Here is a 12,359-nt window from a genome sequence, read left to right as displayed (position 1 = left end):
TAAAAATAATAGGATAAAAGACATCACATAAAAAAAGTTATAGACTTGCTTTTATGTGATGTCTTTTATCCTATTATTTTTATTGGTTTTATAGGTTTTATGGGCTTTAAGAAGTGATTTGAAAGCTGATACTGATTCTGATAGACTAAGCACCTCAGGTAGGTTGATTTAAAGCCAAAAGCTTTCAGTTTTCAGCCTAGACTTTAATGGAACAATTATCTAAATCTGCCCAACAGGTCATAGGAGGCTCAGAGGTCTGATCAGTAAAATTTTGAAATCAACTATAAACCCAACAGGTAACCAATGAAGAGATGTCAGAGAATTGGAGAGATGTGATTTTGCATATTTGCACCAGTTCAAATCCTAGCTGCTGCATTTTGATCAAGGTAGAAACAGACTATTGATGTCAGAATAAAGGGAGTTGCTGTAATCTATAGGTAAAGAGATAAAAGCCTGACTAAAACTGTACACATCCACCTACATTAAAGGGAAGCGTAGGAGGTAACTGCATATCTCTCACTCAAGCACATGCAAGCATCTATACATTAGATACCAGAGTACACACACACACACACACACTCCCTCTCTTACACACACGTGTCTACATACATACACACACTATACCCTTTCACCATTAATATACACACATCCCGAACCACCTGCGAGTGCCCAATCTAACTGCTTCATAGCACAAGTGATTTCAGTAACAAGGGTCGGCTGAGAGACGTGCGATTGTTCTGTATGAGCAAAAAAAACCCAAAAATGTCAGAAACCCACATTGTAAATGTAACTGACTGAGCATTTCCTCAATATTTCTTGTTTACAGAGCGGTTAACCACTCTGATGCTTTCATCTGAAGTCGGTGAAGTCTCAGCAACACACATGCCCAAAAAACACATACGCACGTTGAGTATGTGTGTGCATGTGCGGACACACTTAAACACATGGACAGAACACAAGTGCACACACACCATATACAGACGCACACACTCAGTAAATCAACCTGGAGCTAAGATGATGGACGTCAGTATAATCTGATTAACACAGTCCACTAGGCAGCCGTAAATTTTACTTGGAGGATGTGGTTTGTCTAGGCATCTCTGAGGTGTGACATGACCGTGTGCATGTGAGTGTTTAAGTAGTTTTGTTTGTGTATCCACGAGGGAGTATGTAAGTAGTACTGTTCTGTGTGTGTGTGTGTGTGTGTGGGCGCGCACGGGAGTTGACGAAACGAAAACTATCCCTTCCCTTCCACTCTGTAAGGTCACCGTTAACAACCCGTCCTCCGCATATCCATTCCCCTTTATTCTAAAAGCCAAAGGAAATATAAATCTTCCCATCTATAAGGTAAAGCGAGCCTTCTCTCCTTTCGCTGTGCAATAACACAAATAATGAATTAACAGTCACAGCCCTGTTGGCTGCAGACTCCCCGAGGGCTACGGGGGGAGAGAAGCAAGGAGCTGGAGAGAGAGAGAGAGAGAGAGAGAGACATAAAGATGGAGAGAAAGCGACAGAGAGAAAGAGAGAGAGAGAGAGCAAGAGACTTTGCTCCTGTAGGAAATATGATTGAGAGCGCACAGCCTTCTCCAAACAAGGCCTCAGGTCCCTGGGTTTTAGTGCTGCTGCCAGACTTCAGAGGGGGACTGATTTATCCGGCGCACACCCAGCCCTGATTAGGAAGGAGCCGAGGCCGCATGAAAAAACATTTACTCAGACTGCAGCGGGGGCCCACTGTTAGCTTTTAGCATAGGGCAGCGGGGAGGGGGGGCGAACAGTGTGTGTGCACTTATGCGTGTGTGTATTTGTCAGCGGTAGTGAAAGATGGGTCAAATTGGGTTTGAGAGGCTTGAGTTGTGTATTTGTTGTTTGGGTCATTAAAGGTAAAGCGAGGCAAATCTCAGGTCTGGAACAGGTTCAGCTGATTGTAGCACAGTTTTTCAGAGGTTTGACAAAGCTATGGACCCCCAAACTAGTCTCCAAGACATTTGCTTTGATTCAGGTTATGATCAAGTTACAGTTTATTTTAGTAAATTGATCAAGAGTGCCTTAGTATAGATATCAAAACATGTTTTCACAAATGGTAATCTGATTAATGTAGAGTACAAGCTCACCTAGAAGTTAAATGTTTGGCCAGCAAGTTCTCTATCAGTCAGAATGATTGCAGAAAGTTACAGCTGCAAATAGTAGTTAAATTATTATTAATATTTTTTTTTGTTTTTTATGTTTTTCTAAATTGTAGCCCACTAAACAGAAGCAGAAAATACAGTTAAAATTACGATCGGCTGCATTGTTCATTTTTCTTATTTTTTTTCTGACACCGGAAGAATCACGTTTTACCTCCCTAGGTTTATCTGGGTTACTGCTGTGTGAGTGAGAGTGAAAGGCAGAAGCCCACCTGATCGATATGATCGTCCCGGTTGGACATCACCAGGAAGCCCCCGTCGTCCAGAATGACACAGTCCACATTCTGCAATCACACAGAGACACTGGAGTAAACCACTGCTTTACAGAGGGGTGTGGTGGGGATAAGAGTTATCTTACTGAATCCACATACTCACTACTATTATTCATTCCAGAACTAATAACATTTGAATACTAAAATATGCATTCATTACTCATCGATTAAAGCCTCTTACCACATCGTTTCTCTGACAGCCACAGATCTCGGCATTGCACTGCAAACAGAGCAACACAATCTCTGAATCTTTTTGTGCAGATAAATTAAAATTGCTTGGGGGAAGTGTGTGTGCGTGTGTGCGTGTGTGTGTATGTGTAGCAGATAGGATCTACTCACATTAGTCTTCAGCGTGGTGTTGATGAAGCTCGCCATCCAGGCACTGATGTCCAGTTTCACGCCGACCACTAGGATCAAACACAAAAAAGCCAGACGTTCTAGATCATGTTAGACCTCCGCCTCAACTTTACTCTCTGAACTTGGGAAATGCAAACTTGGCCAAGGATCACAGAGGACCTGACGACATGATGTGTGGTTTGTGTGTGTGTGTTTGTGTGTATGTGTCAGAGGGAGAGGGAGAAATAGACAAACGAGGAGCACGGGTGTGTAAATAACAGCCTCGTTGTGTGTGTGTGTGTGTGTGTGTGTGTGTAAGAGAGTGAGAGGGAGAAAAAGAGAAATGAGGAGGGTGTGTAGGGTTGTAATTGTAGGTGTGTAAATAAGAGCCATAGTGTAAGTGTGAATGTGTTTATGTGTGTATGTGACAGTGAGAGAGAGAACTTGAGAAATGAGGAGTATAAATGTGTAAAGAGCCAAAAGCGTGCGTGTGTGTGTGTGTGTGTGTCCTTACCGGCTGGTTTCAGTGTGATATCATTAATGGTGAGATCTACTGCTCTGCTCACCAGGACGGAGTCGTCACTCGCTGCGAAAAGAGGGAGAAAGGAATTATTGTTAGTACATACACACACACACACACACACACACACACACACTCACACACACAAAAGCGCTGGCCATTACTTACAATTGTCTTTAGTGAGGTAGCGTGTTGGTGTGAAGATGTACAGATCATTGTCCAAACTCCGCTTATAGAAACTTGATTCGTACGTCTCTGCTTCTTCCTTCCAATACTGCCCAGCACTGTCAAACACACACACACACACACACGCACACACACACACACACACGCACACACACGCACACGCGCATGTGCACACACACACACACACAAACACACACACACACACTTTTCAGGCTTGGCAAGACTGATAAAAGGGAAATGTAGTTCATTTCTTTTCTATTGTTTTTTATTGGGTGACAATAGACATAAGCCTCCAGCTTTATTGTGCAATCCTTTATACTTTTAAGAGAATCCCATGTTGGGTGCATTACATTTCTTTATTCTTTATCAATTATCTATTCCTTCCCATGCTTCTAAATCAGCCACCCCCCATCAGCCTGACAGGTACCTTTTGGGGTAAACTCGTGTGATCCCTCCATCAGTGGCAACAAATCTGGCCAAGACACCGTGCCTGAAAGGCAGAGACGATAAAGCTATAAAACATTTAGTTACAAAACTTTGGAATGCGCTTTTATGCCTGCATGACATTTACTAGTGATTCTGAAATACTTGAACCATCTGCATTCGATTTTTCTCTTTGGACATTCATTACCAAGTAACAAGTAATCGAGGCCACATTTCGGTTTGTTTTGCCGGATCACAAAAGAGCACTGATGCTATTGTTAGCAAAGGTTTGGGTCCTGACTTACTGCAACTCTTTTTCCTTCCAAATCTTGATCAGATCTGAGGTGATGCCGGCATCCAGAAGCAGCCGGTTCACCAGCTCCACATTGCCTGAAAAGCAAGACAGCATCACTTGAACCTCAACATTATACCTTTGAAACCCATTTCTCAGTCTGCTGAGCAATCAGAAATGATCAAAGTGAGTGTTCAAAGAGTGTCCAGTCTTTGACCTGTTGGACAGCAGCTGTCAAAGTGAGTCATCTTTGTAAGAAGAGTCATTTTTGTTGTTTCAGACCCACTGGTCTGAAAAGTACTGGTCTGAGCAAGAGGCTTCCGCTGGGATGTGTGGGACAAACGCCCCATGAGCATCCATAGCCAGATTGGGAAAGAAGAGAGACAAGGGGAGAGGAAAAAGAATGAAAGAACAAAAGAAAGGAGTGGTGGATAAAGAAGGCACTTTGCACAGAGAATATGTTTGTAGATAGAGTTGTAGAAAGAGTGAGAGAGAGAGAGAGAGAGAGAGAGAGAGAGAGAGAGAGAGAGAGAGAAAGAGAGAGCAGAACAGGGAGAGAGTGGGGAATATTTTGACATTTACATCCTATTCTGGGCATCCAGAGTGCCTTACAAGTTGAGTGCAACAGGAGAATAAGCTTCAATTTCTATATCACCAAACTTACAAGCAACCAAAACTCAGGAAAGGTCAGGGTCTTACAGTATTCCTGTGACTATAGAATAATCATGTAAGAGCAAAGTATAAAGAAAGAAATGGAATGAGAGCTAATGAGAGAGATAGCAGGGATTTAAGCTTAAATTCAGTTTAAGTTTAGAGGGGATATTATTCAGTGAAAAGATTTCAGAAAGAGTTTTCAGCCTCGCGAACGTTGTTTTCCATCGCTCTCTTACACAAAAACCATACAATGAAGCACCGCAATACGCAGGAAAACCGAAAACCCATTAACAACGGGTACTTCATTTGCTCGTGCTGCAAAGGTGTAGGTGGTGGTGGTGGGGGGTGTGCGGGGGGGGTGTATAGGTGTAACAAATAATTCTCTGCGACGTCCGACAAGACCATACGACGCGAAGAACACGCGCCGTCCCGAGCAGCCGATCAAAGCCGCTCGCCCGTTTTTTCTGCGCCGCGCCCGCCGCTTTGAACTCCCCGACGACCCGCTCCAGTCCATTAACGTCGAGGCTCGTCGATAACCCCCCCCCCCCCCACCACACACACCCGCCCCCACCCAACCTTTACGACACACCACACACATCAGAGAAAACAGCTGGTGTAACACTTTATTCCCCCACCCACCCCACCGTCCCTCCTCCTCCAGTGGTTTTCATTAGGGATCCTTTATTGAAGGCAGCCCAGGAATTCCTAATGTACTTCAACTTCTTCGCCACTGCAGTGGCTTAACCAAGCAAAGCGTGTAACAATACTCGCACAGCCAATAGTCCACATGGACCGCATTCTCTCTCTCTCTCTCTCTCTTTTCTCTACGGACTCCATTAAACAAGGAGCGAAAAACGGTGGAACTAATATTTCAATTGGGTGAAAACTTTTATTGGGTTGATCTAGTTGAGATGTTTGAAGTGATTCCTCAAACTCAAAACATCAAACCTGACTTTGGAACAAAATAGTCAAAAGGAGCTCTTTTATAAATATTTCGGGGCCTATTGTTTCACTCGAAAGGCAAAAAAAACGGGGCCTGAGTGAGCAATGCATATCAATGAGTGTATGCGAGAAATGGCGAGGATGTTAATGCGTTGGTCAGATGTTTGGGAGAAGGTCCACTGGCCCCTGATTTGTGTTTTATTGCTCCGCTCGCGCTCTCGGCTTGACGTGTCCTGCTCTTTCTCACAAACACACAGTAATTGGATGAGGTCGAGCGGCTATAGGTGGGGTGTGGAAGGCATATTACGGGTGGATATTGTGTGTGTGTATGTGTGTGTGTCACATCTAAGCCGACGTGCCTCACACATGTGCACTCAGGCGTGTGATGGTCAGACTTTTAGAGTTAGCATCAAATGGGTAACACGAACACAGGGGTTCCACATTACAAAGCTTTTCCTGGTCATGCACACCGAGCCATCAAGCCAGACCTGTATTTCACTGGAAAGAGAGACCTCTGGGAATAGGTTCAGTTGGCCCTCTTCCATTAAATGTCCAATACACACCCAAATGCCAAGCCAGATGGCCAGGATCCATTCAAGTCTACATACTGTAGCTAATACTGTATAGCTTTGAGATGTAAATAGGAGTCTGTAGTGGGAGCAGGGTCCAAGTGTGCCGCAGAGTACAACTAAGATCCAGTATAATAGCTTTGGTTCTCACAAGGAAAACACAAAGATGTCATACCCAATGGCACCTTTTACAACAACTTAATTTAAGATGGTGGGTGAAGGAAGGAACTATTTTATTGTCTTTTTGATACTCACACATGGGGTTGTTTGGAGTCTTCCTGTCGATGTAGTTGTTGAACTCCATGAGGAACTCTGTGTTGTTTTTGTACTTGTCAGGTGGTTTTAAGTCCTTACAGTACTCCCTATGGGAAAAGACACAACCTTAAGATGAACTGAAGCAAATACAGTGACGATCAAGATGAAAACTGGGCCTCTATACTGAGTCATAGTAGAACAAATTCCCTGTGTCAAAGTGTTTTGCAAATCTCATGAAAAGTACTGTAATATTGTCTTACCTTGGTGCAATGAATGTATAGCCATACTCATCAAACTTGTCCGCCTGCAGGCTTTCAGAGACTGGTGAAAGGTAAAGAACTGTGAGTTTTCCTGAGCTTTAACACAAACATTTTCCTCCCATACAGGTTAATAGTAAGCCGACATAATCACTGTATGCAGATGAGATGGTGCTCGACTGGGCAGAATGGGTAACACCTGTTGAACGGCGGTTCAACATAGCGGTGCATCAATAGGACAGAACTCCTACAGGAAAAGTGAATTTAAATGGGATTTCATTCCTTGAAAGATTCACCAGGAAAACACTAGCACTGCAGCTCCACATATACAACTTTGCCATGTAAGGCCTTGTGTCCATGATCTCTAGATCTGTGAGCTTCACTGTAGAGGTGATTTCTGCAATGAATGTTTGCTTCTTTACTTAAAATACAACTTAACAGACAAAGAAGGTAGCTTGGTAGGTGAGAGGTTTGTGCTCAGAAAGACAAAATAGGGAAAATACATGTGGCAACATTTACAACAGAACTAGATTAACCGACATTACATCTACAAAAGCTGGACAGTTCTACACTGCACATAAAAGTAATGCTGTAAAGAATACCGCCCTGAACAAGCAGCTGAAGATCATGTACGAATGAGCAGGACCAACAGCGTGGAATAGACCTCGCCAAGCATGCTGGGTAAACGACCAACAAGGCTCAAGAACGGGAGGAGAGAGATGAAAGTAAAGAAAAAAATACTTGCCATCTTTCCCTGGAGCGGAAAAAAGTCCCAGCAGAGAGAAAGTGAGCGAGAGAACCATCCCCAGGGAGGTAAAGACGGGAGGGAAAAGAAAAGGAAAAAAAGACAGGGTAAAACCACAGGGGTCAAAGGTAACACAATATTTTATTCACAGAGCGAGCCCTGAATAGAAATATTGCGCTCCAAACAAAAGGTTTTGTGCCTTTGGATGTAAATGGAGACAGTGCTGATGGGGCACACAAAGAGAGGTTTAAAATGTGGTTGCATTTTTAACATTGGGATTTAGCTGCATTTAGTTGTGTTTTTAGCATTAGTATTAGCATTCTTTTGGTGATAGATCTATTGAGTTTTTATACATGAGTGATGTATTTGCACGACAATGCATTGGAATGGGCCGTGGGACATTAAACATGGTTCAATGGTGCGTGACCTTAAGGATGTTTTGACATTCTCCAACGCACATCGCTCCGACAGCTGATTATGCTGTAGAGCCCGATTTCTCATGACGACATGGGCTACTCCTTGTCCTCTTTGGTGGCCATGATTGGAAAATAATTGTATCCATGTGCTTTTCCTTTGATATTCGGTCACTACTTACTAATCCGACAAAGTATCTAATAATGATGGATAGCAGGGAGCTTCGAGGAGTGACGAGTGCATATATTTTCTGCGCTCTCGCACGCCTTTCCCCATTGATGATGATGCTGCCTCCCATTGCATAGATTGTGAATTACTGACTCAGTAGAATAAACAAGACATACAGTACAATTAGTTTTACAGAAGTTGATTCAAGAGGTAAACTGAGTTCAGGCTTTGATTAAATTGCATGTAAAGCAACGCATGAGTCAATTGCAATTCATCCAAAATGTGAACGAATTGAAACTTGAATCAACCTCAAACATGGAAACATGCAGAAAAAAGAAACCGGCATTACAATTTGTCAACTCAATGTAGGCTAATAGATTTGGTAATATTGGGAAATGATCTATGTTCAAATTCAGCTTAAATGAAGTTGAATTTCATATTCAACCGTTGAATCCTCTGAAATAGTCTAAAGTTGGGCTTCAGAGATTTTTAAGTGAACCCACGAAGATTAAAATGCTTTGTGAACTTCTGGTTTTGATTAAGTGACCACAAACAAGACAACAAGAGGACAAAAACGATGACTGAGCACACAGAAGGAGAAAGAGGAGAGGTGAAGCTCAGTGGGGAAGGAGGGATCCTGTCTTTCATTAAGGTTGTTTTACAAGGTTGTAAAGCTCCAAATGACTCAAATAAGGGAAAACTGAAAACAGAAGAAAAAAAAAATACAAAAAACAAAGAAAAGCACCCGCTCATGTTTTGGGTGCAGACTCACAGCTTTCTCCTTTATGGCTTCACTTTAAAATAATGCAAACATCCTCTCCTCTGTTCTTCCTGCTACAAGGGGTTAGTGCCAAAACCACATCTGAGTGCCATTGGAACAGGTGGGGGTTAAGCACACACACACACAGACACACACACACGTCCGACTCACTCAGCTGTGTGGGGGCGCGGCATTGCATGCGAAGCGCTGCTTGTAATAGCAGACACCGGTTTGATTTCATGTAATCCAATAGTCATTATTAATCAGAGGCCGCAAAATGAATAAATACAGATAATGACAAAAAACAACAAAAACTTCTGTTTGTGACTCGCATGTTAGTGAGCTCGCAGCAGACAAAACACCACATAATGAACAATGTTACATCCAAACCAGCTTCCTCTTACGGCGTTTGGTGGCGGTGTGAGAATAAGAAGACAGGGGCTATGAGGTAAAGCACAGGAGGAGAATACTTGCCCAAAAATGCTGCAGGGGGTCCGACACACCAGGGATGGTCAAGAGGTCAGGAGGGTCAGGAGAACGGGAGGAGGGATGAGGGGAAAAAGGGATGAGGAGAGGAAAGAGGGAGTTGGAAAAGAGAGCAGGACAGGAAAGAAGCCAACAGGGTTACACAATATTTTATTCAAATTGAATAAGAATATTGTATACAACAGTACAAGGCACTGAAATTTAAAGTAAGCAACCAATGAAAGATACAAGGGAAATTTCATAGGGTCAGGTGTGTGTGTGCAGTAAGTAAATATACTGGAATGTATATGTGAGCTCTCATGTGATTGCACATGTGCGAGTGTGCATATTTACAAAGGCGTCACATTAAGCTGGTTGAAGCCACTTTTGGCTACTGAGTAGAGGCAGATGGACAGGCACACAACACAAAGACAGAGGGACAGATCCTAACCAGGGACGACTCCATCTTAACGCCCAGTGACTAAACACACTATAAAACTCCCCTTTGAGTAACACTATGAGTCAATGACATCTTTTACTAGTGGGAAAAGGCAGCGCTCATAAGAGACATGAGACGACAGCGCCACACATATGGAACCTCTGATCCACTATACAGTCTGCAATATGAAACGTGGACGTCAAGGCTCGAGCGCGAAAACACACATATGTACTCACGCGCACACACACACATACACACACACACACACGGAGTGAGGTAGCTGTAAATGAACTGATGAGTACTGTATGTGTGAAAGGGGACACTGGAGCCGTTTGGAGCCGGTCGTCCCACTGTCTGGCGACAAAACTTTGAACAGGACCACAACTGAGGCGGTGTGTTGCCATAGCGACACAAGAGGCGAGGGCATGAAGTGGTGGTGTGGATGTGTGTGTGTGTGTGTAGAGGGGGTGGGGGTGCTATAAGTGATGGATAGGAACCATAAGCTGAGGCAGGAGCGTTTCTCAGCCTTACATGGAGAGCATTAATGTCATTGGAGAACATTAGCAGTCATTTTCCATCCAGGACCATTTGTCTACTATCTGTATAAATAGAAGGTAAATGTTACTGAGTGGAAAGGCAGGGAATGGCGTAAGAGATTGAAGTGATTTAGGATGCCACTTACATTTTGCCTGGGTGATGGTGTCGCCGATATTGGCCCGGATGTAATGCAGACTGTACTCTGGAAGGACCAGGGCTAGACTGGGAGGGCACGCACGCACACCCACACACGCACGCACGCACACACACACACACACACACACACACACACACACAAATTTCCATCAAATATTATATTGGATTTTTTGGAAATTAATATTTCTGATTCACTGCAGTGTTGAACCTACAAGCAAGCATTTCATTGCACTGTCCACACTGTACATATCCTGTGCATATAAGTTATAACAAATAAACCTGAAACTTGAACCACATGTAAAAACACAACACAAAATCATACCAACCAATGTGCATGCATAAACACACATGCCACACTGATATAAACACAGCGTTTTTCAAATTTTCACCCCTTGCTTTGAGGAAAATCCACACTGCATTGCCAAGCTTTAAAGTAGAACAATACATCATAACACACATTGCATGAATCCTTTCAACAAGTCCTGCTAAGCATTTTTATCAGGAGGCTGACATTCCCAAGTAGAGCACATAAGATGAGAACAGTGGCCCCTATCGGTCTGATCTAGATCAGTGAGTTGTGCCTGGAGTTTGTCCTGAACTCTTGACCAGCGTCCCAGTGAGAGCAAAGTGGTTTTACGCAATCGGACCGAAAATTTTCCAAGTGAGCCAGCGTGCAGCATCTGGAATTCTTCTATTTCTGGACTAAGTTTTTAAAGGTTACTGTCCCCATGCACAGTTTCTATCATTTCCTCAAACATTATTCAAATCTCAGCGATATGACATTTACCTGTAGTCTGTCCCCACCACTGGTGCAAAGCTGTATCCTCTCTGACCTCGGTCAATGTAGTGCTGTGGAAGCAAGAACACAACAGCTTGGTCAAGGAATACACACATTTTGTCTAAGGTCTAGCAGATGTGGTTATCATCATCGGGACCTCCCACCATGTTTACAACATGAAATTACCTCATCTTGGGATTTCACCAGTGTGTGTATTGTTTGATTTCCTGTCAGACCATCGATCATTTTTCTTCTTATCTGTTGGCCACATACAAAAACATCAATCATATTGTATTCAGAATTTAAAGAGCTATTGATTCTGATTATCCAGTTTCCTGACCTCAACTTTGATTTCATTCTCCAACTCTGCATCAAGGAAGTCCAGTGTTACAGGCTCGTGGAACTTGGCAGTCTGCAGGGAGAACCGAAGAACAACTCAATACTGAATATTACCAATAATGTTCTGATAATAATCATTGTTGTAGCCTTAAACAGGGCAAATGTGAATTATTGAAAACAGGACTTCCATTAGAATTAAGTTCTAAGTAACTCCTACCACTGCATGTCATAATCATCTGTGATCAATCTCTGCGTGGGTAAGTTACGAGGAAAACACATATCTCCAAGGTGAATGGGAAACACATGGCCATGTGGGTGTTTCAACAAACATTTCCAAGGAACCGATGGAGCCATTTTCAAAAAAGAATATGAAAGCTAGTCAAATTAAGTAAACAGGACTAGCCGAATAGGTCAGGCTAACATGATATCTGCAGCAGAGATGCTATGCTATGGCAGACTGCTAATTCCCAAAGGCCTGCTTTTTGGAAACCTGGCCCAGAGATTTTACTAGGTTATGCTTCGCTCTGTACTGTGCTACAGTAGGTTGCAAAAACTTTACTTGCTGACAGTAATATGATTTTGCTAAGGTACACCGGGCTACAAAAAACAAGACTCGGTCAGACTACTGCGTCTCAACAGTTTGTTGACAATCAGGTATGTCATGTTTTG

General features: G+C 43.1%; 1 protein-coding gene across 1 annotated transcript in view; it reads right to left on the bottom strand.

The window, feature by feature from the left end:
* LOC139663158 (voltage-dependent calcium channel subunit alpha-2/delta-1-like) overlaps positions 1 to 12,359 on the bottom strand; it is an 89,069-nt gene that overhangs the window by 11,103 nt on the left and 65,607 nt on the right. Inside the window, 13 exon segments of the mRNA XM_071541721.1 lie at positions 2,396 to 2,467; positions 2,637 to 2,675; positions 2,795 to 2,862; positions 3,306 to 3,373; positions 3,458 to 3,595; positions 3,925 to 3,987; positions 4,229 to 4,310; positions 6,633 to 6,739; positions 6,893 to 6,953; positions 10,563 to 10,639; positions 11,361 to 11,422; positions 11,538 to 11,609; positions 11,692 to 11,763. Of these exon segments, the coding sequence (XP_071397822.1) occupies positions 2,396 to 2,467; positions 2,637 to 2,675; positions 2,795 to 2,862; positions 3,306 to 3,373; positions 3,458 to 3,595; positions 3,925 to 3,987; positions 4,229 to 4,310; positions 6,633 to 6,739; positions 6,893 to 6,953; positions 10,563 to 10,639; positions 11,361 to 11,422; positions 11,538 to 11,609; positions 11,692 to 11,763 (981 nt within the window).

The sequence above is a fragment of the Centroberyx affinis genome, unplaced genomic scaffold (assembly GCF_046629955.1).
Source record: "Centroberyx affinis isolate AG114_WGS23_722 - 3 ecotype Tasmania unplaced genomic scaffold, CSIRO-AGI_Caff_v1 ptg003935l_1, whole genome shotgun sequence".
Lineage (NCBI taxonomy): Eukaryota > Metazoa > Chordata > Actinopteri > Beryciformes > Berycidae > Centroberyx > Centroberyx affinis.
Note: the sequence above shows the minus strand (reverse complement) of the source record. Positions and strands in the feature narration are given on the sequence as shown.